This window comes from Hibiscus syriacus, unplaced genomic scaffold, assembly GCF_006381635.1.
Source record: "Hibiscus syriacus cultivar Baekdansim isolate YM2019G1 unplaced genomic scaffold, ASM638163v2 tig00017404_pilon, whole genome shotgun sequence".
Classification (NCBI taxonomy): domain Eukaryota; kingdom Viridiplantae; phylum Streptophyta; class Magnoliopsida; order Malvales; family Malvaceae; genus Hibiscus; species Hibiscus syriacus.
The window spans coordinates 13796-36953 of NW_024062406.1; the positions used below are offsets into that span (position 1 = coordinate 13796).

The 23158-nt window shown below is 30.5% G+C and overlaps 2 protein-coding genes and 4 pseudogenes across 4 annotated transcripts; 5 read left to right on the forward strand and 1 right to left on the reverse strand.

The window, feature by feature from the left end:
* The first annotated feature begins 80 nt into the window (after window positions 1-80).
* On the forward strand, window positions 81-1410 carry LOC120208730 (annotated as a pseudogene).
* A 25-nt stretch (window positions 1411-1435) lies between these two features.
* On the reverse strand, window positions 1436-2224 carry LOC120208731 (annotated as a pseudogene).
* Window positions 2225-2342: 118 nt separating this feature from the next.
* Window positions 2343-6907, forward strand: LOC120208732 (annotated as a pseudogene).
* A 2855-nt stretch (window positions 6908-9762) lies between these two features.
* Window positions 9763-10389, forward strand: LOC120208728 (nuclear transport factor 2B-like). Its single transcript, XM_039207928.1, has 2 exons — window positions 9763-10078; window positions 10161-10389. Exons 1-2 carry the CDS (start codon window positions 9776-9778, stop codon window positions 10233-10235), a joined length of 378 nt encoding a protein of 125 aa, XP_039063859.1. The 5' UTR covers window positions 9763-9775; the 3' UTR covers window positions 10236-10389.
* A 930-nt stretch (window positions 10390-11319) lies between these two features.
* Window positions 11320-13009, forward strand: LOC120208729 (annotated as a pseudogene).
* Window positions 13010-20391: 7382 nt separating this feature from the next.
* LOC120208741 (CRIB domain-containing protein RIC10-like) lies at window positions 20392-22516 on the forward strand. 3 transcript variants are annotated; one of them, XM_039207931.1, is made up of 5 exons: window positions 20392-20695; window positions 20927-21123; window positions 21272-21369; window positions 21456-21540; window positions 22018-22516. In XM_039207931.1, the coding sequence occupies exons 2-5, from the start codon at window positions 21066-21068 to the stop codon at window positions 22140-22142; spliced, it is 366 nt and encodes a 121-aa protein (XP_039063862.1). In that variant the 5' UTR covers window positions 20392-20695; window positions 20927-21065; the 3' UTR covers window positions 22143-22516. The 3 variants fall into 3 exon arrangements, with proteins under 3 accessions (XP_039063862.1, XP_039063864.1, XP_039063863.1); XM_039207933.1 differs by having other exon boundaries at window positions 20968-21123; XM_039207932.1 differs by having other exon boundaries at window positions 20971-21123.
* Window positions 22517-23158: the final 642 nt, after the last annotated feature.

Consider the following 23158-nt stretch of genomic DNA (forward strand, 5'->3'; position numbering starts at 1 on the left):
GTGGGCCTTATGATATTAATAAAAACCAAATCTCTCTCACAAACGTGAACTCAAACACCAGCAGTCAGGTACGTAGGAGAATGCATTCAACGCCCAATGGTGACCACCACGACAGACAGGGAGGGCCTCTCAGCCCCACCTCCTCCCCAACCCTCGTTCTTCCTCTTCTTTTGCTTCTCTTTTCTTTCTTAGTTCTCGTCTTTGCAGCTGTTCTCATAATCTCTCTGTTAAATCCCAGTACCATCTCCAACCATTAGGGGTTCAATACATGGGCATCTCCACTTCTAATCCTTGCCCATTCGACAGAATCGCATCCCCAACTATCACTTCTTTGTCTTCAAGTATCCACTTGCTTTTTGCAGCGGTGAATCCCGATAGGCAAGGATCAAATACATGGAGACTGGGTTCAGCGTTATGTACTGTGGGATTCCTTCGAGGCTTTTAGATTAATTAGGGAAAAGCCTTGGTTCCTAGGTTTTACCATGAAGCAGCCGAAATATGTAAGCTACCAATGCGAAGGATCGAGCTAACATAATGCAAGCTGATTTAACAAGAGATGAATCACTTAGTGACCGTGTGGAGTTTAGAGTCTTGTGTGATATTGGAACCAAGATCCGTGTCTTGGACCTGGATTCGCCTGACGTTCTGGTAACACCATTTTCTTCTCCCTTTTTGTAAACTCCTCAATCACATCATTGTTTTTCCTATTGCTGCCTCGGTCGCCACTTTTTTTCGTGTGCTCTCTGTCACTGTAAGTGGCATCAATCTTTATTTTATTTTTATTTAATATTAAAAAGTTAAATATATATCATTATCAATAATAATATACAAAATTAAAGTACCAAAATTAGGAATAAATATAAATTAGTTCGTGAAAACTGAAAAAATCTGGAGGACTTGACATGTTATCTATTCTTTTATCAAAATCAAGCAAATTCCATCATATCAAAATGATGTTAACGTCATAGATAGGGCTATAAACCAGACGAGACAGATAGTAAACTATTTTAGTTTGATTCAGTCAAATTTCGGTCAACACTTGTGAATGAACTCTAATCAAGTTATTAACGAGCCGAAATGAGATATTTGATAGAAAAAATAAAACATTAATTTTTAATTTTAAAATTAAATTATTAATAATATTAACATTTATATTCTTTTATAGAAAAATATAATATATGGTTTTTATGTACTCAATGTTTAAGTTTGAGCTTCAAATGAGCTAAGTTTGAGAATGTTTCGGTTCTATTTTATTGAGTTTGAGTCGAATTTGATATTTTTAAACTTGAAAGCTTTCAAAGTTGAGTGGAACTGAACTCAACTTGTTCATATCCCTAATTAGACTTATGCTTCTTAAAGTTAACATTTGTATTGCAATGACCTTAGGTAGAAGATGCAAATTGCAATTGATATTATTTTTAGTTGGTGAAAATGTTTATGGAAGAAACCTGGGGAGCCCTACTTTATAACCGTATAGTTGAACATCTCACGGACTTTCTGCCTATATTCCCTAAAGCTAAACTTGGTGTAAACCAAGGGCTTGCTGCAACTCTCTATCACAGTCTCATTAGATGGGCAAAGGAAATAGGCAGCCGAAAACCTTTCTTTTGTTGGATGCGTGAACACACAATGTTCAACACTTGTATAAAAACCATTGCTCCAAGCCTGCACAAACATCCATCCTACTCAGTAGCCTCTTTTAACATCGTGGGAACCTATAAACAAGTTTTATTTTAACCTGAAATAAATCTCCAATGTTGATGATTAAAGCATCGGGATTGGGTTTAACAGAAATCCATTTCCCATCTTTCACTAATTGTAAACCCCCAACCTCATCTTGACGCAATATGGTGATGAAGTCGCTGTCGGTGTGTGGCATTATACCATAAATGTCTAAAGGAATGGGGCAGGGTGGGTATCTGTTCAGTCGGAGATAGATAGTGCTTGGCAAACAACTTTCCTGGAAAAAACTTGATTTGTTACCTAACTTCTCTGCCAAAATTCCAGCCACTTTCTGAGCAAGACTGGCAACTTTTGTTGCAAACGCTTCCATTGATAATGAGCTGGTTAATACAACGACATGGTTAACATATATACATATGGTTTGAAGAAATAAAAAACAGAAAAAAAGGATCTCCCAACTATGAGGGGGTGGGACCAATCACACAGTAGGGAGTAGCAGCGTTATAAATTTCTTTTTCTGAAGGTAGGCAGTGATATACATATTGATCATCAAGAAAAGGGGACCATTGAAGAGGCCGCATCAAGCTTGTCAGACTGGACTGAGTTTCAAGCTCGTCTAAATAAAGTTGTGACCTTCAAGTCTGGAAGGTACGTCGGCCATGGATAAAAAAGAGAACATGCATGGCAAGGATGATGCTGATTTTTCATACACAAAGGGTGCAATGTATCTGTGGTGTAAGTTGATTACAAACATTTTGCAGAGGTAAAAGGTCTGTAGTTTGCGAACCAAATTTGCAGGCATTTGCATCAGAATAGGTGGACCAAAAGTCTGCAGTCTGCAAGAAGAAGACTGCTTGTTTTTTAACGTCTGCAGACTGCTAAAATAAACTAAAATATAAATAAATTGATTTTTTAAACTTAAAAGAGTTTTGCAATACTGAGATTTAAATAATTTTAGTTTTACAATACTGAAATTTAAATAATCCATACAACTACAATAATAAATTATTTAAAATAAATCAATCCATATTTTAAAATAAATCAATTCGTAATAATAAATTATTTAAAATAAATAAATCCATATTTTAAAATAAATCAATCTATACTAATAAATTATTTAAAATAAATCAATCCATATTTTAAAATAAATAAATCTATACTAATAAATTATTTAAAATAAATCAATCCATACAACTACAATAATAATCAATCCATATTTTAAAATAAATCAATCCGTACTAATAAATTATTTAAAATAAATCAATTCATACTAATAAATTATTTAAATAAATCAATCCGTACTAATAAATTATTTAAAATAAATCAATTCATACTAATAAATTATTTAAAATAAATCAATCCATATTTTAAAATAAATCAATCCATACTAATAAATTATTTAAAATAAATCAATTCATATTTTAAAATAAATCAATCTATACTAATAAATTATTTAAAATAAATCAATCCATACAACTACAATAATAAATCAATCTATATTTTAAAATAAATCAATTCATACTAATAAATTATTTAAAATAAATTATTTTAAAATAAATCAATCCATATTTTATTAATAAATTAATTAAAATAATTTATTTTAAAATAAATCAATTCATATTTTATAATAATTTATTTTAAAATAAATTATTTTATAATAAATTATTTTAAAATAAATAACCTTATTAAATTATTTAAAATTATTTTAATAAATAACCATATTTTATAATTGTTCTTGAAGAGGTTTAAAGACCTTTGAAGACATAAAATCATATATGCACCAAGAAGATCTCACGCAGACATTAGAAGAGTTTCTATCTTCTAAAAAATAGACGGTCTGTGAACTCTAATATCTGCGCTGTACAAACATAAAAGATAGGAAGAGTTTGTACAGTAAAATCAAATTAAGCCTTAGGAAAAAAGCTACTGAAACGTTGCAGCAGCTAATTCCGCAAAGAGGGTGACACCTCACACATTTGACTACGGAGCTGTGGCTCCTGATGTTTACATCTGATAATAACTCAGTCTGAAGCTTAGTCCCCAGTACGAGTTGACAGAGAGAGATAAGCGACTATGGCCATGGAAAATTAAAATAATATTGAGTTTTTCTTAGCACGGATTCGAACCGAAGTTCTATAGTGCTTGAGACCTTATTTATTTTGATGATAAATATCATTTTCCCTTTTTTTATTTGCATTAACTTGTGACTTATATTTTGAAATTTATTTTAATTTTCAATGATATAAAAACTAAAAATTAACGATAGTAAATAAAAAAAATAAAAAATAAATTAAGTTATTATGAAATTTTATAGTTTATATATCTATTATATTTTTATTCAATAAAAAATAAAATAAAATTATTTTTTTAATATAATATAAGTTCCACTCAAATAACTAATTAATATAAATATTTTATTTTTATTTTTTGTTGTCCTCTCAGTTCCTCAAGGCTTTGTAATAAATAATTTGAATCGACTCGTGCAACACACCTGGTAGGTTTTGTTATGAATAATTCGAATCAACTCGTGTAACACACCTGATTTTGGTGAGTGAGTCTCTCAGTGGAGATTTTCTACATACACAAGGACTCGAACTTGAGACATGCTTAAGCGATATCAAGTTGCATACCACTTGAACCAACCATGTTGATAACATTTCTTTACTTTTAATTTATTTTAACACCAAGTAAAATGATTTGAATCTTTTTAGTTACTTGATGTTAAAATAAATTAAAAAATCATTTGTATCCATTAATTGTTTGAGTAACACTTTTAATTCTAGTGAAAAATGATTTTATTTCATATTGAATAAAAATATAATGCATATGTATAAATTATAAAATACAATTACTTAATTTAATTTTCTATTTTCTATTTAATATAGTTAATTTTTAATCTTTATATAATTAAAATTTTTAAAAATATATAAGTAATAAGGTAACATAAATAAAATAAGGGAAAATTGATATTTGTCATAAAAAAAACAAAGTGCAACATTATTTATAAAGAAAATATCTGTAAGAAAAATAGGTTAAAGAATAGGGATAGGGGATTTCTATTCAATACTCATCTGATAAAGAAATAAAAATTTGTGATACTTGAGATATTAGATTTATACAATTTGGGATCACTCATGTTTATCCCAACTTTTATTATTATTATTTTTCATTTCTATTCTTTCTCCTTTTCTTTTATCTTTATCTTTCATATCTTTAATTTTTTATTTATATATTTTATTTTTTATATTATTTTTAATAACTCTTATCATTTCTGATAAAAATAATTATTTTTTTTGTTAAATCTTATATTGATAGATGTTCGTAATAATCTGGATAGAATGTATTTGAGTTATGATAATAAGTTCATTGCCAATGTGTTACCATCGTTATTTACTTTACGATAATAAGCTCAGCTGGTTTCGCAGGTCTCGTCCATTCTCTTACAAAGACATAACTGGGCACCACTTCTTCAAACTCTTAATCTCTCCTCCAAATCCTCCGCAAAACCCAACTTCACCCTCAAATCTCTCTAGCTTTCTTCGACTGGGTCAAACCCCATTTGGGTTTTAAACCGGACCTCAACTCCCAATGCCATATCATCCGAATTTCACTCGGCTCGGAGTGTCCCCCATCCGTGGACCAAATTTTAGACCTTCTGATCGAGTCGCACCCTGCACCCGTCGTTGCAGATTCTATGATTCAGGCTTGCAAAGGTAAAAATTTTGATCCAAGTGCGTTAAGTTCGTTGATCAAATGTTATTCGAAAAGGGTCTTTTTATGGAAGGACTAGTGGTGTTTACAAAAACGAGAAGCTGCGCATTTGCTCCTTCGATAAGTGCTTATAATGAGCTGCTTGATGCTTTACAGAGAGGAAATGAGGTGAAACTGCTTGATGCTTCAGCTTTACAGAGAGAAAATGATAACCAATGACCACTTTTAGGGAAATGATGCTGACCCTGATTCATCTTCGTGGTCATTGGTTGCTCGGATTCTTTGTAAAAGTGGGAAATTTGAGAAAGTTGTTAGATTGATAGATAAGGGCATTTATAATTCTGAAATTTATGATCTTGTAGTTGATTTTCATAGCAAAACTGGGGATTTTGAAGCTGCATTTCATCGATTAAATGAGATGAAGGACAGAAAACTTGAGACTAGTTTTTGTACCTGTAGCTCAGTACTTGATGGGGCTTGTAAATATGATAATAGAGATGTGATTGAGAGGATAATGAGGATGATGATAGAGAAGCAACTGCTTCCAAGACGCCAAGTTTCAGGAAATGATTCGATCATCCAAAAGCTTTGTGATTTGAAAAGGACACATGCAGCTGAAATGATGTTTAAGAAGGCTTGCGGTAAGAACATTAGAGGATGATACTTATGGATCTTTATTAAAGGCAATGTCCGAGGTTGGGAGAATAGATGAAGCGACAAACATGTATGGTATGATGCTGAAAAGGGGAATTAAGGTAAAATAAAGTTGCTATTAGTGCATTTTTAAATATTATTTGCCAGGAAGATTGGTTCGATGATGGATATGGATTGTTGGTGAACATTATGAAACAAGGACATAATCCTTGTCCATCTCAATTGTCCAAATATATAAAATCACAGTGTAGAAGAAACAATTGGAGAAAGGCCGGAGAACCGTTGGATGTGATGCTAGAGAAAGGGTTATTGCCTGATTCAGTTCCTTGTTGTTTGGTGATAGAGTATTATTGCTTTAACAGGGAAATGGATAGAGTTGTTGCATTGCATAATAAGATGGAGAAAGTGAAGTTTAGATGTAACAACATACAACATGATTCTTGAAGGGCTATGGGGGGCAAAGAAAGCAGAAGAAGTGGTTCCGGTGTTTGATTATATGATAGGGTTGAACTTGATTGATAGTGCAAGCTTTACTATCATGATCCGTGAGCTCTGCCGCTTGAAGGAACTGAGAAAAGCCATGAAAATTCATGATGAAATGTTGAAAATGGGCCCTAAACCTGACAAGCGTACGTATAAGCGGCTGATTTCTGGATTCAAGTAATTTATATAGCTAATGCATTTATCACATGGCAATTACACTTTGCAGAACCGACTTTTTGGGTTATGCGGCAGTCTAGGTCGTTCGAAATGGGAGTACGATGATAATTAAGATTTGGCTTTGATACTATCCGTCACGGCATTGTTGTGCATTTCTCGCACAACTCGATTATTAGGATGTACAACGCTTACATTTACATTTTCATTTCCCCTTTTTCGACATGAGATTGAAAGCACCATGCATAGGTTGTGACATGACCGATGCATCTCACTCCATTTTATTATAATCTGGATTATGGAAGAATGATTTATGATATGAAAATGCTGATTATTAAGGATGCCTTTCCAAATGAAAGGGCTGATTATGAGCTTATGTCGCCAATATTTAAGGATTCAAAGCAACATTATTTTGGTATAAATTGTCACATTCTAACATCATTTATTATTCGATGGCAGTGTCAATAAAATAGGAGTAATTTTAAACTTACGTAATTAAATTATTTATTATTTATTAAAAAATTAACGATCAAAATAGGTAAATTGGTTGAAATAATGTCCTCTCCTTTAAAAAATATTATCAAAATAATCCACCTAGAATATTATTTCCCAGACAATGGCAAGGAGAAAATTTGTTATGTTACATGCACCTTCAGAAGACTCTAGGAATGCAATGAATCTTCAATTGAAAACTTAAGACTGCATTGTGTCTTCGACCTTTCCATGCGTCTTCTCTTTTGCAATATAACAATCGCCCTAATCTGAAAAATATGTTCGGGTGGATTATTTTGAGAATTTCTTCTCTCAAGGACAGAAATGATCATCTAGCTCAGTTGGTAGAGCACAAGGTTCTTAACCTTGAGGTCATTGGATCGAGTCCCACGGAGGGCATTTCATAATTCGGAGGTCTCTTACGGAAGCTGCTCTCAACCTGATATTACGGGTAGCCTACTATCTTATCTCCCCCTACTCCATGTATATGGGAAAAAGGGACAACCATTTTTTTTTCTTCTCTCAAGGACACTAATGTAGCCATTTTGCATCAAAATAAGAGTAAGAAAGAAAAATAAGTTTGGCCCATGAAATTTTGTTTGTTGGAAATTGCTCCCGCTGTAACCATTGTATATTTGACGATTTTTCCCAAAAATTACTTTTTTCAACTTTATTTTTCTATCAGACACTCTTTTATTTTTATTTTTTAATCTAACACCCTTTGCAGGAATGAGCGTCTATGCACCGCGCCTTCCGTGCCTTAGGCCACATGTTGAAAGTCACGGCCTATGTACCGTGCCTTGCGAAACTTGTAAAAATCGAGTGCTAATTTTATAAATATTTTTAAAATTATGCTAAATATGTAATTAATTTATGTTAGGGTGATATATATATACAAATGTCAATTTTATTTATTTATTTTTGTATGTGCATAAAAAAAACTTTATGCATTAAAATCTTTAAATATTCTTTTACAAATTATTTTATAACTCGATAAATTTTGATTTTTGCATGAAATTACACAATATGTATAATCTAGTGTAAGAAAACTTTAAGTGTAAGTAATTTAAAATATGAATAATTTTATAAAAGTTTTATAACTAGTATTTCTTTTATAAAATGATGATGATGATAATAAATATTTTATAATTTAAAAAATTATAAATTTCATATATTTTTGAAAAATTTATTAACTTTTAAAATTAATTGTTTAAAAATATAAAAAATATTAAAATAAATTTTTAATTACAATTGAGGGATCAAATGAATTATTATTCGTTAATTATTATTTTTTAAAAACAATTAATAATATTTATTCATTTTTAATTACAATTGAGGAAGCAAAGAAGCTTGTATATAAGAAATATAAATTACTACCACATACCTAAGCGAAATGGTAAATGAGCAGTAACATATGAGGTGTGTACAACTTGTTGAACTTAGCAAATTTTAGTAGAATTTGATTTGAACCACTTATTTTTTAACATTTACTTTCGTATCTTCATCACTGCATCTTAATCATTTTGTGTATTTTGATATATTAATTATAAAACTTTTATAAAATTATTCATATTTTAAATTACTTACACTCAAAGTTTTCATATACTAGATTATACATATTATATAATTTAATGCAAAAATCAAAATTTTTATGAGTTATAAAATAATTAGCAAAAGAATATTTAAAGATTTTAATGTAGAAAGTATTTTTTTTTCACACAAAATAAATAAATAAAGTTGATGTTTTTACACAAATATCACCTAACAGAAATTAATTATATATTTGACACCATTTTAAAAATATTTACAAAATTAGCAATCAATTTTTTACACGTACCTCAAAGCGCGATGCATGGTCCGCATCTTACTCCACGTGGCACGCGTAAGGCGCGGTGCATGGCCAGTCTTCCTACAAAGGATATTAGATCGGGAAATAAAGATGAAAGAGTGTAACAAAAAAAATAAAGTTGAAAAGGGTGATTTTTGGAGAAAATCGACTGTATATTTTTCATACCAAAAAGCAGAAAATTGCGGACTAACAACCGCATAGACTTGGTATCTAATAAAACCTTCTTCAAGCGTTAGGAAACTGGAATCCATCTAAAGAGTATTCTTTGTCAAGGAAAAGGAAAGAGATGATATATTCCCAACTTTCGGTCCACATCCTTCATTTTCACTTTTAGCATGTGATTGCTGATGAGTCACTGGCGATCACATAGGGAGCATTTGGACGGCTACAGAAGGCTCTGAATTATGGTGGTGACCCAAATCTAATCCCTACTCTTTTTCCTCCCATCCAACTTTGCGTACACCTGCAGGCAGCAGTGTCGATTCCTCGTCCTCCAATTATAATTGCACCCTTCATTTGTGCTATAAGAAATCCCTACCCTTTAAGCTAAAAGCAAATGAATATGAGGTCACTATGGTCATCTGAATGGCAATCCAGGGAGACAGTCCCTTTTTGGTTACTTAGCTTAGCCCACATGTTATTCTCTTTATGGCAGATTCATTTATCCTTATATTCCCATGGCATCGTCACACTTGAGAAGAAGGGAAACCTTTCGAGAGAAAATAACCAATGGAAGAACAAATTGATTTGGTCGGGAAGGCATTTACAGATCATTACTACCATCTTTTCGATAATGATCGGCCAGCTCTGTCATCTCTCTACAGACCTTCCTCCATGTTGACGTTTGAGGGCCAAAAGATACTAGGTGTTGAGGACATCACTGCTAAGCTTACCAGTTTGCCCTTTGATCAATGCCAACATGTGATAAGCACCACTGATTCACAGCCTTCTACTTTCGCTGGTGGCATTGTCGTCTTTGTCAGCGGCAGCCTGCAGTTGCCCGGAGAGGAGCACCATTTACGGTTCAGCCAGGTTAGTCATTTCGTACTCTCATTCTTTATTAATGAACATTTCCATTTCTCATTTTTTGGTCTAATTTTGAATTATGTTGCAGATGTTTCATCTAGTTCCCATAGTTGAAGGAAATTTCTTCGTGCAGAATGACATATTCCGCCTCAACTATGGATGAATGGTTTTTCCCCATTTGTGGTGCAATATACATTTACTTGAAGGAAACACATTCCTCTTTATCTTTCACCACTGATCAAATTGTTCCTCTAGTCATTGCTTTATGATCTTTCTTGGTGGATCTTATACGATACTAAAATGGCTTTTTAAAACTGATTGGGCCATTTCGATTGTGTTTGTTTGTATTGTGTTAAGAGTAAAACGCCCTCAGCTAGACTCATGTCCTTCTAAAGTTGAACGATCATAAACTAGTGCAAGTTGACGTACAACACAGAGCATTTTACCACTACAATTTAAAATAGTTGACCTTACTATCCTGTTGTTTTTTCAATTAACCATGTCGGGTTACCCTACAGACCAAATTTCCTTTTATAACTAGACAAAGTTCTAGGGTAAATATGAAAAAATGACACAAAAAGAAATACTAAGAAAAAGAAATACTGGAAGACAAGTGCAGGTCGAGCAGGTGAGTGATTGAATATATTGGTTTTTTTTTTGTGTTTAATGGTGAATTTCAGCATTTCCATGATGGCTCACGTTATAAGTGGAAATAAAATCCCCCACTTGAATTCTGAAGTGGCAGGCATTGCCATATAATGATTCCTTGATATCCCCAAGGCTCTAGAAATTCTACCATTCATGATTAAATTACTCCAAAATTGTCAATAATTAAAGCTAGTGAGGAAAGAGGTTTGAACGTTTTAGCTTTAGTCCAAGAAACAAAAGGTTCGGGCATGTTCCTGAGCCGAGCAAGCCTTAGCTTGAATACTGGGAAAAAGGAAAAGCCAAAACATGTTTACTAATGTGACAATGTCCCACTTTTCCAAAGTCGACAAAATCCACTGAAAAGATCAGATCATCTCAAATCCAGGGCTAATGATAACTTCCATTTTCATTAATGGTGTTGATTAAATAACACTTCTTTCGATCTACGTGTCATAATTTCATACATTATCCCCTTAATTTTTGTTTATTAATGATTTGATTAAGGAAAATCCCATCATTGAGTCCCTTGCTTATTTAAGGATTGTTTAGGCCAAAAGAGCCTACGACCGCAGGTAAGCAGATCAAGCTCACCTAATATCATGGCAAATACCCGTCAGCCTCTACTAGGCAGGCCAAGAGCTTCTTAGAGCAGGATTCTCCCCCTAATTTTCACATCGGTACTCCTCATATGCTTAGCTGCTCTGGCTGCCATTCGTTTAGTTAGATTTAGCTCCTGTGATACTAATTATCGCCTGCCATATGACTATTGCGAGAGTGTTGTTGACTAGAGATCATGTACATCATTGCTCACCGAAGTAGCGTCAAGCAAAAGCATGAGAATGAAGGATGTCCATCTGCTACATTCCTTCTTAGAGCGATCGGCAGCTCATATGCAAAGTGCTATCAACCTGGCTCACAGCTTCAATGATGGGATCAGTAGTCACAGAGGGCAAGCGAGTCTCGACGATTGCCTGGAGTTGATGGAGTTATCCAGAGATAGGATCATGGATTCTATCGTTGATGTTGAAAGACGAGATGTTAATTGGCATACAAATGGTCAGTCATGGCTAAGTAGCGTGCTTACTAACCATGTCACATGCTGGGATGGGCTACAAGGGTCAGTGAAGAGCCTTATGGAACCAGTGCTCGGTGACCTTATATCGAGACCAAGAACTTCCCTAGCCATTCTGGTTTCAGTTTCTCCTATTAACACATAATTTAATGACGATCCGTTGGTTGATGGATTTCCATCATGGGTCGGAAGAAACAATCGAAAGCTTTTACAGGCTTTGCCTAATGAAGTCAAGGCCAATGTTGTGGTGGCCAAGGATGGAAGTGGCAACTACAAGACGTTAGGAGAAGCTGTGGCAGCTGCACCAGATAAAAGCGAGACCAGATACATAATTTATGTGAAAAAGGGTACTTACAAAAAAAAACGTTGAGATTGGAAAAGGAAAGAATTTGATGATTGTTGGTGACGGCCTGAATTTGACTATAATCACCGGTAGCTTAAATGTCGTCGATGGATCCACAACCTTCAATTCAGCCACCATTGGTAAAATCCACAACCTTCAATTCAGCCACCATTGGTAAAGATTTGTTCCTACTTGAATAATTAGATTACAGTTATTATCCTTCATTGAAACCATAAGAGCAGCTAAGGCAGTTTTTGCTTTCTACAATGCAGCGGCTGTTGGTGATGGATTTATGGCACAAGACACAAGATCGATGCTTACCAAGACACACTTTATGCCCACTCGAACCGCCAATTCTACAGAGATTCCTACATCACGAGCACGGTGGACTTCATATTTGGTAATGCAGTTGTGTTGTTCCAGAACTGCTAACTCGTGGCCTGAAAACCCATGAACTCACAATCAAATATGATCACTGCTCAAGGCAGAATAGACCCAAACCAAAACACTTGGACTTCGATCCAAAGCTGTAACATAATAGCAAGTGCTGATCTTGAGCCTGTTAAAGCCTCCATCAAGACATATTTAGGCCGGCCCTGGAAAGAGTATTCACGAACTGTCGTGATGCAATCCTACATTGGTGACCATATTGACCCTCGGGGTGGTCAGTTTGGAGTGGGGATTTCGCCTTGAAGACATTGTACTATGGGGAGTACATGAACATGGGACCAAGAGCCGACACTAGCAACCTAGTGAAATGGCCAGGCTTTCATGTCATTACTAGTGGCGAAGAGGCCAAAAAATTCACTGTGGCTGAGTTTATACAAGGAGGATCTTGGTTGAAATCTGGGTAGTTCTGCGGTGCGGCGCCTAAAAAACGGCTAATATACGGCGTGACCGGTAAAACAAGTGACCGGTTAAAATTTAGACCGGTTATATTATATTTTTTAACCGAAAATATTATAAAGTACAATAACATACTAGGTAGCGCTTATATAATGTAATAGGTAGGCTTATATTTACCTATTTTATAAGTAAACCGGTATATTTATACCGATAGCATTGCAAATTTACCTATTACATTATAATATGTTGAAAGTGTCCATACTTTTTATAAAAATGATCGATAATTTTTTTAAAGTTATGTAATTTATGTTTCAATTTTTTTTAATAGTGTTTCATGTTTTTCACCTACAATATTAATTTAATAATTTCATTTGCACAAAAAATTATTTGATTGTTTTGATATTTTATAAAATAATATTTAGAATTTAAATTTAACAATATTAACCAAAGATAATAATAAATATGTAATATATATGTTTATTGTTTTTAATTTAATAATAATATATATCGTAATGTAAAAAATAAATCATTAGACGCCTATAATTACTAAATTAATATCTTAAAACTCACTTAAAAGATAACCTTAAATTAATGTTTTCTACAGTGAAAAAAGTATGGACACTTTTATAAAAAGGATAGATACTTTACAACTACCTATTACATTATATAAACGATACCTATTACATTATATAAGCGTTACCTATTACATCATATTTTTACCTATTATATTGAAAGTGTCCATACTTTTTATAAAAATGATCGACACTTTTTTTTAAAGTTATGTAATTTATGTTTCAATATTTTTTAATAGTGTTTCATGTTTTCCACCTACAATATTAATTTAATAATTTCATTTACACAAAAAATTATTTGATTGTTTTGATATTTTATAAAATAATATTTAGAATTTAAATTTAACAATATTAACCAAAGATAATAATAAATATGTAATATATATATTTATTGTTTTTAATATAATAATAATATATATCGTAACGTAAAAAATAAATCATTAGACGCCTATAATTACTAAATTAATATCTTAAAACTCACTCAAAAGATAACCTTAAATTAATGTTTTCTACAGTGAAAAAAGTATGGACACTTTTATAAAAAGGATAGATACTTTACAACTACCTATTACATTATATAAACGATACCTATTACATTATATAAGCGCTACCTATTACATCATATTTTTACCTATTATATTGAAAGTGTCCATACTTTTTATAAAAAGGATCGATACTTTTTTTTAAAGTTATGTAATTTATGTTTCAATTTTTTTTAATAGTGTTTTATGTTTTCCACCTACAATATTAATTTAATAATTTCATTTACACAAAAAATTATTTGATTTTTTTGATATTTTATAAAATAATATTTAGAATTTAAATTTAACAATATTAACCAAAGATAATAATAAATATGTAATATATATGTTTATTGTTTTTAATTTAATAATAATATATATCGTAATGTAAAAAATAAATCATTAGACGCCTATAATTACTAAATTAATATCTTAAAACTCACTCAAAAGATAACCTTAAATTAATATTTTCTACAGTGAAAAAAATATGGACACTTTTATAAAAAGGATAGATACTTTACAACTACCTATTACATTATATAAACGATACCTATTACATTATATAAGCGCTACCTATTACATCATATTTTTACCTATTATATTGAAAGTGTCCATACTTTTTATAAAAAGGATCGATACTTTTTTAAAGTTATGTAATTTATGTTTCAATTTTTTTTAATAGTGTTTCATGTTTTCCACCTACAATATTAATTTAATAATTTCATTTACACAAAAAATTATTTGATTGTTTTGATATTTTATAAAATAATATTTAGAATTTAAATTTAACAATATTAACCAAAGATAATAATAAATATGTAATATATATGTTTATTATTTTTAATTTAATAATAATATATATCGTAACGTAAAAAATAAATCATTAGACGCCTATAATTACTAAATTAATATCTTAAAACTCACTCAAAAGATAACCTTAAATTAATATTTTCCACAATGAAAAAAGTATGGACACTTTTATAAAAAGGATAGATACTTTACAACTACCTATTACATTATATAAACGATACCTATTACATTATATAAGCGCTACCTACTAGATTATATTTTTACCTATTATATTGAAAGTGTCCATACTTTTTATAAAAAGGATCGACACTTTTTTTTTAAAGTTATGTAATTTATGTTTCAATTTTTTTAATAGTGTTTTATGTTTTCCACCTACAATATTAATTTAATAATTTCATTTACACAAAAAATTATTTGATTGTTTTGATATTTTATAAAATAATATTTAGAATTTAAATTTAACAATATTAACCAAAGATAATAATAAATATGTAATATATATGTTTATTGTTTTTAATTTAATAATAATATATCGTAATGTAAAAATAAATCATTAGACGCCTATAATTACTAAATTAATATCTTAAAACTCACTCAAAAGATAACCTTAAATTAATGTTTTCTACAGTGAAAAAAGTATGGACACTTTTATAAAAAGGATAGATACTTTACAACTACCTATTACATTATATAAACGATACCTATTACATTATATAAGCGCTACCTATTACATCATATTTTTACCTATTATATTGAAAGTGTCCATACTTTTTATAAAAAGGATCGACACTTTTTTTTAAAGTTATGTAATTTATGTTTCAATTTTTTTTAATAGTGTTTCATGTTTTCCACCTACAATATTAATTTAATAATTTCATTTACACAAAAAATTATTTGATTGTTTTGATATTTTATAAAATAATATTTAGAATTTAAATTTAACAATATTAACCAAAGATAATAATAAATATGTAATATATGTTTATTGTTTTTAATTTAATAATAATATATATCGTAACGTAAAAAATAAATCATTAGACGCCTATAATTACTAAATTAATATCTTAAAACTCACTCAAAAGATAACCTTAAATTAATGTTTTCTACAGTGAAAAAAGTATGGACACTTTTATAAAAAGGATAGATACTTTACAACTACCTATTACATTATATAAACGATACCTATTACATTATATAAGCGCTACCTATTATATCATATTTTTACCTATTATATTGAAAGTGTCCATACTTTTTATAAAAAGGATCGATACTTTTTTTTAAAGTTATGTAATTTATGTTTCAATTTTTTTAATAGTGTTTTATGTTTTCCACCTACAATATTAATTTAATAATTTCATTTACACAAAAAATTATTTGATTGTTTTGATATTTTATAAAATAATATTTAGAATTTAAATTTAACAATATTAACCAAAGATAATAATAAATATGTAATATATATGTTTATTGTTTTTAATTTAATAATAATATATATCGTAATGTAAAAAATAAATCATTAGACGCCTATAATTACTAAATTAATATCTTAAAACTCACTCAAAAGATAACCTTAAATTAATATTTTCCACAGTGAAAAAAGTATGGACACTTTTATAAAAAGGATAGATACTTTACAACTACCTATTACATTATATAAACGATACCTATTACATTATATAAGCGCTACCTATTACATCATATTTTTACCTATTATATTGAAAGTGTCCATACTTTTTATAAAAAGGATCGATACTTTTTTTAAAGTTATGTAATTTATGTTGCAATTTTTTTTAATAGTGTTTCATGTTTTCCACCTACAATATTAATTTAATAATTTCATTTACACAAAAAATTATTTGATTGTTTTGATATTTTATAAAATATTATTTAGAATTTAAATTTAACAATATTAACCAAAGATAATAATAAATATGTAATATATATGTTTATTGTTTTTAATTTAATAATAATATATATCGTAATGTAAAAAATAAATTATTAGACGCCTATAATTACTAAATTAATATCTTAAAACTCACTCAAAAGATAACCTTAAATTAATGTTTTCCACAGTGAAAAAAGTATGGACACTTTTATAAAAAGGATAAATACTTTACAACTACCTATTACATTATATAAATGATACCTATTACATTATATAAGTGCTACCTATTACATCATATTTTTACCTATTATATTGAAAGTGTCCATACTTTTTATAAAAAGGATCGATACTTTTTTTAAAGTTATGTAATTTATGTTTCAATTTTTTTAATAGTGTTTCATGTTTTCCACCTACAATATTAATTTAATAATTTTATTTACAAAAAAAATTATTTGATTGTTTTGATATTTTATAAAATAATATTTAGAATTTAAATTTAACAATATTAACCAAAGATAATAATAAATATGTAATATATATATTTTTTGTTTTTAATATAATAATAATATATATCGTAACGTAAAAAATAAATCATTAAACGCCTATAATTACTAAATTAATATCTTAAAACTCACTCAAAAGATAACCTTAAATTAATGTTTTCCACAATGAAAAAAGTATGGACACTTTTATAAAAAGGATAGATACTTTACAACTACCTATTACATTATATAAACGATACCTATTACATTATATAAGCGCTACCTATTATATCATATTTTTACCTATTATATTGAAAGTGTCCATACTTTTTATAAAAAGAATCGATACTTTTTTTAATGTTATGTAATTTATGTTTCAATTTTTTTTAATAGTGTTTCATGTTTTCCACCTACAATATTAATTTAATAATTTTATTTACAAAAAAAATTATTTGATTGTTTTGATATTTTATAAAATAATATTTAGAATTTAAATTTAACAATATTAACCAAAGATAATAATAAATATGTAATATATATATTTATTGTTTTTAATATAATAATAATATATATCGTAACGTAAAAAATAAATCATTAAACGCCTATAATTACTAAATTAATATCTTAAAACTCACTCAAAAGATAACCTTAAATTAATGTTTTCTACAGTGAAAAAAGTATGGACACTTTTATAAAAAGGATAGATACTTTACAACTACCTATTACATTATATAAACGATACCTATTACATTATATAAGCGCTACCTATTATATCATATTTTTACCTATTATATTGAAAGTGTCCATACTTTTTATAAAAAGAATCGATACTTTTTTTAAAGTTATGTAATTTATGTTTCAATTTTTTTAATAGTGTTTCATGTTTTCCACCTACAATATTAATTTAATAATTTCATTTACACAAAAAATTATTTGATTATTTGATATTTTATAAAATATTATTTAGAATTTAAATTTAACAATATTAACCAAAGATAATAATAAATATGTTTTCCACAGTGAAATAAGTATGGACACTTTTATAAAAATGATATATACTTTTTTTAAAGTTATGTAATTTATGTTTCAAATTTTTTAATAGTGTTTGATGTTTTCCACCTACAATATTAATTTAATAATTTCATTTACACAAAAAATTATTTGATTTTTTGATATTTTATAAAATATTATTTAGAATTTAAATTTAACAATATTAACCAAAGATAATAATAAATATGTTTTCCACAGTGAAATAAGTATAAACACTTTTATAAAAATGATATATACTTTTTTTAAAGTTATGTAATTTATGTTTCAATTTTTTTTAATAGTGTTTCATGTTTTCCACCTACAATATTAATTTAATAATTTCATTTACACAAAAAATTATTTGATTGTTTTGATATTTTATAAAATATTATTTAGAATTTAAATTTAACAATATTAACCAAAGATAATAATAAATATATTTTCACAGTGAAATAAGTATGGACACTTTTATAAAAAGGATAGATATTTTACAATATAACAAGTAAAAATATGACAAAACCAGATTCATTATGATAAAACCGGTAAAATTTACTTGATATGTTAAAAGTATGGACACTTTTATAAAAAGGATAGATACTTACCGATAACCAAAGTTTACCGGTTACCAAATTTTTTAATAGTTTTTCATATTTTCTACCTAAAACATTATTAGTTGTCAACATAATAGGTACCGCTAAACCGAATTTATTAAATACATTTTAATGTATCCGGTACTGCCGTATATTAGCCGTATATTAACCCGCCTTTCCTGAGACAATCCCTTGAAATCTATAGGGGTGGCTTTTAAAGAAAGGCCGTAAAAATTTACTGTGTCATTTTGTGTTTTGAATAAATGAAATTTATGCATCAACTCTTTGACTGTAATAATTCTGGCAATATATTGACACGTGTTTAAGGTTCAATGAAGGTCTGGTTCATTAATTAATCGATTGCTTTGAAGCAAGGGTAAAAAGAAATTGCTGTTGTCTTACTCATCCATTAAACTAATCTGGATGTTAACCTTTCAATTATAGTTTCGTTGAGCTTAAGAGAGATTTGCTGAGTACTAGTCATTTGGGCAAAACTTCCGTACAAAAAATGCAGAAAACCATTAACCAAGAGGAAAGGCCGTGTTTCATTCGAAGAGACAACTGCTCCTAACGTGGCTGCAACAATCAATTATATTTATAATGATATTGTGATTTCCAAAGACACGCTTAGAAAATTTAGCTGTATCAGATTCCAAGATCATGTATGTCAGAAGCAGTTTGAATATTATATACCCCCCCCCCCCCAACACAAAAGGGAAAGAAAATTTGTTAGCAGATTGAGAGGAAGACATCGTTGAAATCAGATTGAATGCCAGAAATATTTTTAAGATATGGCTATGCATGTGGGCGTCACGAAATATCCATCATAATTGCTTGACAGTTATGAAAAGATACGTTTCTGGTTATGAACCAAATAAAATGAATGATTCTTTGGTGTTTAACTTTTAATCCCCCCCGGGGGGTGAACCAGCCTTGAAGAATTAGCATGGTTGTGATAAGGTAGAAAACCATGGGGAAAGTTTAATTTTTCTAAAAAAAAAATTGTGAACAGTAGAAGCATATATATATTTGTCCTTCTCCGGCCTCTTCTGTTTTTTCACCGCGACTTATGAAAGAGTGCTGTATATTTTCTTTCACGGGGCAGCCCTAAAAACATACATATAAAGTACCTGAGTTCCCCACTTTACTCTCAACAACAAAGCAGCCAACACCCCCCGACAACAAATATTATCTCAAGTATCAATCTTGTCCTTCTCAACCAAACTAACAAGGCCACCACCCAACATTTTTTTTATGTCCTGAGTCGATTCTTTGTTGTTTTGTTTGTCTTTCAACACCCATATCGTTTCGCCCTTTGGCTTTGGGAGGTTCTTATTAGTTCCATTTCAGGGCTCTCCTCCACCATCTCTTCCATTCCCTTTAGAACCATCTTATCTTCATTCTCTCCTCTCCATCTGCATTTTCTTTGCCTTTTCTCTTCCTTATTTACTAAAAAAGGGTTGCTGAATCTCTGTTGAGTTTTTTTAAACTCTTATTTTCCATGTTTCTCCATTTCTGAAAAAGAGATATCAAGTTTCGCCCTTTGGCTTAGGGAGGTTCTTATTAGTTCCATTTCAGGGCTCTCCTCCACCATCTCTTCCATTCCCTTTAGAACCCTCTTATCTTCATTCTCTCTTCTCCGTCTGCATTTTCTTTGCCTTTTCTCTTCCTTATTTACTAAAAAAGGGTTGCTGAATCTCTGTTGAGTTTTTCTTTTTTAAACTCTTATTTTCCATGTTTCTCCATTTCTGAAAAAGTGATAGCAAACAAGAGGAAGCATGGAACCTTGCATCAATGCTTGGAGGAGATGACTGGAATTTTTTAGGTATATTAAAGTTTATTTTTTTACACGTAAAAGATATAGCTTTCATATATTTATCATCATAATTTGCCTTGGTTCCAAAGATAGATACCAACCTTGTTTCACGGGTAATATAATTCCTCAAATCACATGTAATTACTCCTCTGATACGCTGCAGCTTTTTGTCCTTTTGTATTGTTTTTGGTGATTATATATATATATATATATATATATATATATATATATATATATAAGGGGGGTTAAAGCGACAAACCTCAAGTACAACTACTTTCCAGGAGCCAAAAGTACAATCTCTTCTCCTTTATCTAGAGGTTCCTTCAACATTCAATCATTCTTTGAACCGGCTACTCGATTGTGTTCCTAGTCCATTATCATGGTTACCAAGATGAAAGGGATCTACAAAGGTTTCAAATTCATCTCTCAAATCTTTGGTGAGTCCCTTCTCTGTCTCTTCCTATATAACATCCCAGAAATGTATGTATGTATGCATTTGAGCATGTTTCCTGGGTTAATTTTGTGATTGTTTTATGGATTTTGATTGCTGTGGAACTGAGGTGGGAAAGGGTATTGTTGTTGTAGTTGTGAAGGAGCGAGAGATGGAAATTGGGTATCCGACAGATGTCAAACATGTGGCTCACATTGGTTGGGATGGCATTTCTGGCTCTGCACCCAGTTGGGTATGTTATTGTCAACTATCTCTACTCCGTTCAATATTTTGATTGAAGCCTCTTGTGTTCATCTCTTACTTTTTGAGCTTATGCAGATGAATGAATTCAAGACAGACCCTGATTTCAGAGCAACATCAATTGGCAACTCCAGAGATTCTAATCCTACATGGTCCTCTGAAGGCATGTTTTCTCTCAATTTACCTTTTCTTGATATGGTGAATGTTCTCAAAGTGATGCATGATTTAGATGAAATAAGATATAATATGCAATATAGAGAATAGTAGGCAAAAGCCAAGGATTTCTTTATTTACATATACTACAAAATCATGTATCCCTTAAGCAGTGTCAGTTACCATATGGACAATTCTTAAATAAGAGTAAGACAAGCGAAAATAGGGCCATTTCACGGGTCTCATTGACAAGGGGAAATGCATTTTATATCTCAGTTTTATTTAAGCCAAGTTTCCAGGACGAAAGTTTTTTAGTTTATTTGCCCCTTTGGCTCTTCTGTCACGGGACAAAAACTGCAATATCAAGGGGAACCTATATGCTAGTTGCTACTAAAAAATCATTCCTGTGGTCCCTTGCAATAATTTTAATGGCCTCAATTCTATAGAGATATGTCTTCTGATGAGGTCTTTCATTGTTTAATTACAGATTTCGAGCAATCAATGGGATGCCAACCTGCAACAGAGATGATGAGGAACCTGTCTGGCACGGATATCCCAAATATTCCTAGGAAACAAAAGAGAAAAAAGAAGACAACTTGCTCTCCCAAGTGATACATTTTGTGGCTTTTGATTTCTGCTCATCAGTGATCGATATAGAAGTTCCTTTTAGTATTCAAGATATGAATGAAGATCAGAAAGAAGTGCTAGGATTTGAACCAAAAGCTAGTGTAAATTTGAAAATCCTATTTAATTTACAAAAGGTTAAAGTAAATTAGGTGTGGAACTAAAAGGAACGATCCAAGTCCAAGGACGTGACTTACCTAATGGCAGAAAAAAGTTTATCGTTTACTGCGAGTAATGGTGCTGCTAGACTTAGTTGTATTGAGTTGTGTCGGTGGAAAGTTTTGATAATTCAGATTATTGGCTCCGACAAGTTTGTAAAGGAATCTAACTTTTCAAGTTATGGATGAAATGACTATTTATTTTATGTGCCGACTTCCTAGTTTATTTAATACAGTTTTGTGTGTGTGTGGAAGTAATTACCTTCGGGCAAGAGCATTTTCTTCTTGGCATGGGAAGAGGATGCAGTGAAATTCTGATACCAATGTATATTATGAGCATTGATCATAAACGATCCAGGGATTGTGTTCTATATGGACAAGATGCTCCCGGAACCCTCTTAAGTGTTGGGAGACAAAATCCTGGAACTAAAATCGCAGCACTCCCAAAAAGCAGTACTTTATTGGTTGTTGGGAATTCTTACCGAAGTCTGGGAGAACCAACTTATAAACTTTATTAATGCACTTGCTCAAGAACAATAATTAAGCTAAAGGGAAGCCGGGGTGTAGAATAATCACATACTATAGGAAATGGTGATGAGGTATGGCCCACAGATGTTTTTTCTGATGGAAACGAAGAATAGAGTGTTTTCTGGGAAGGATGAAGATTAGGATGAGATGGTCTGATTGTTGCTATGTAGATTCAGAAGGTTTGGTGTACTAGTGTTGGAGAGGTATAAGAATATTATTGGCATAGTGATGGAGAGTGATGATTTGGGGTATGTTTGTAGGGTGTTCTGGGTATATGAGCCACCTGATTTTGCAGAGAGGCGGGTTGTTTGGAGATAA

Coding starts and splice junctions, on each gene's coding strand:
- LOC120208728 (XM_039207928.1), top strand. CDS start 9,776: ATGGAAGAACAAATTGATTTGGTCGGGAAGGCATTTACAGATCATTAC. Junction 10,079..10,160: donor ACCATTTACGGTTCAGCCAG/GTTAGTCATTTC, acceptor ATTATGTTGCAG/ATGTTTCATCTAGTTCCCAT.
- LOC120208741 (XM_039207931.1), top strand. CDS start 21,066: ATGGTTACCAAGATGAAAGGGATCTACAAAGGTTTCAAATTCATCTCT. Junction 21,370..21,455: donor CTGGCTCTGCACCCAGTTGG/GTATGTTATTGT, acceptor GAGCTTATGCAG/ATGAATGAATTCAAGACAGA. Junction 21,541..22,017: donor TCCTACATGGTCCTCTGAAG/GCATGTTTTCTC, acceptor GTTTAATTACAG/ATTTCGAGCAATCAATGGGA.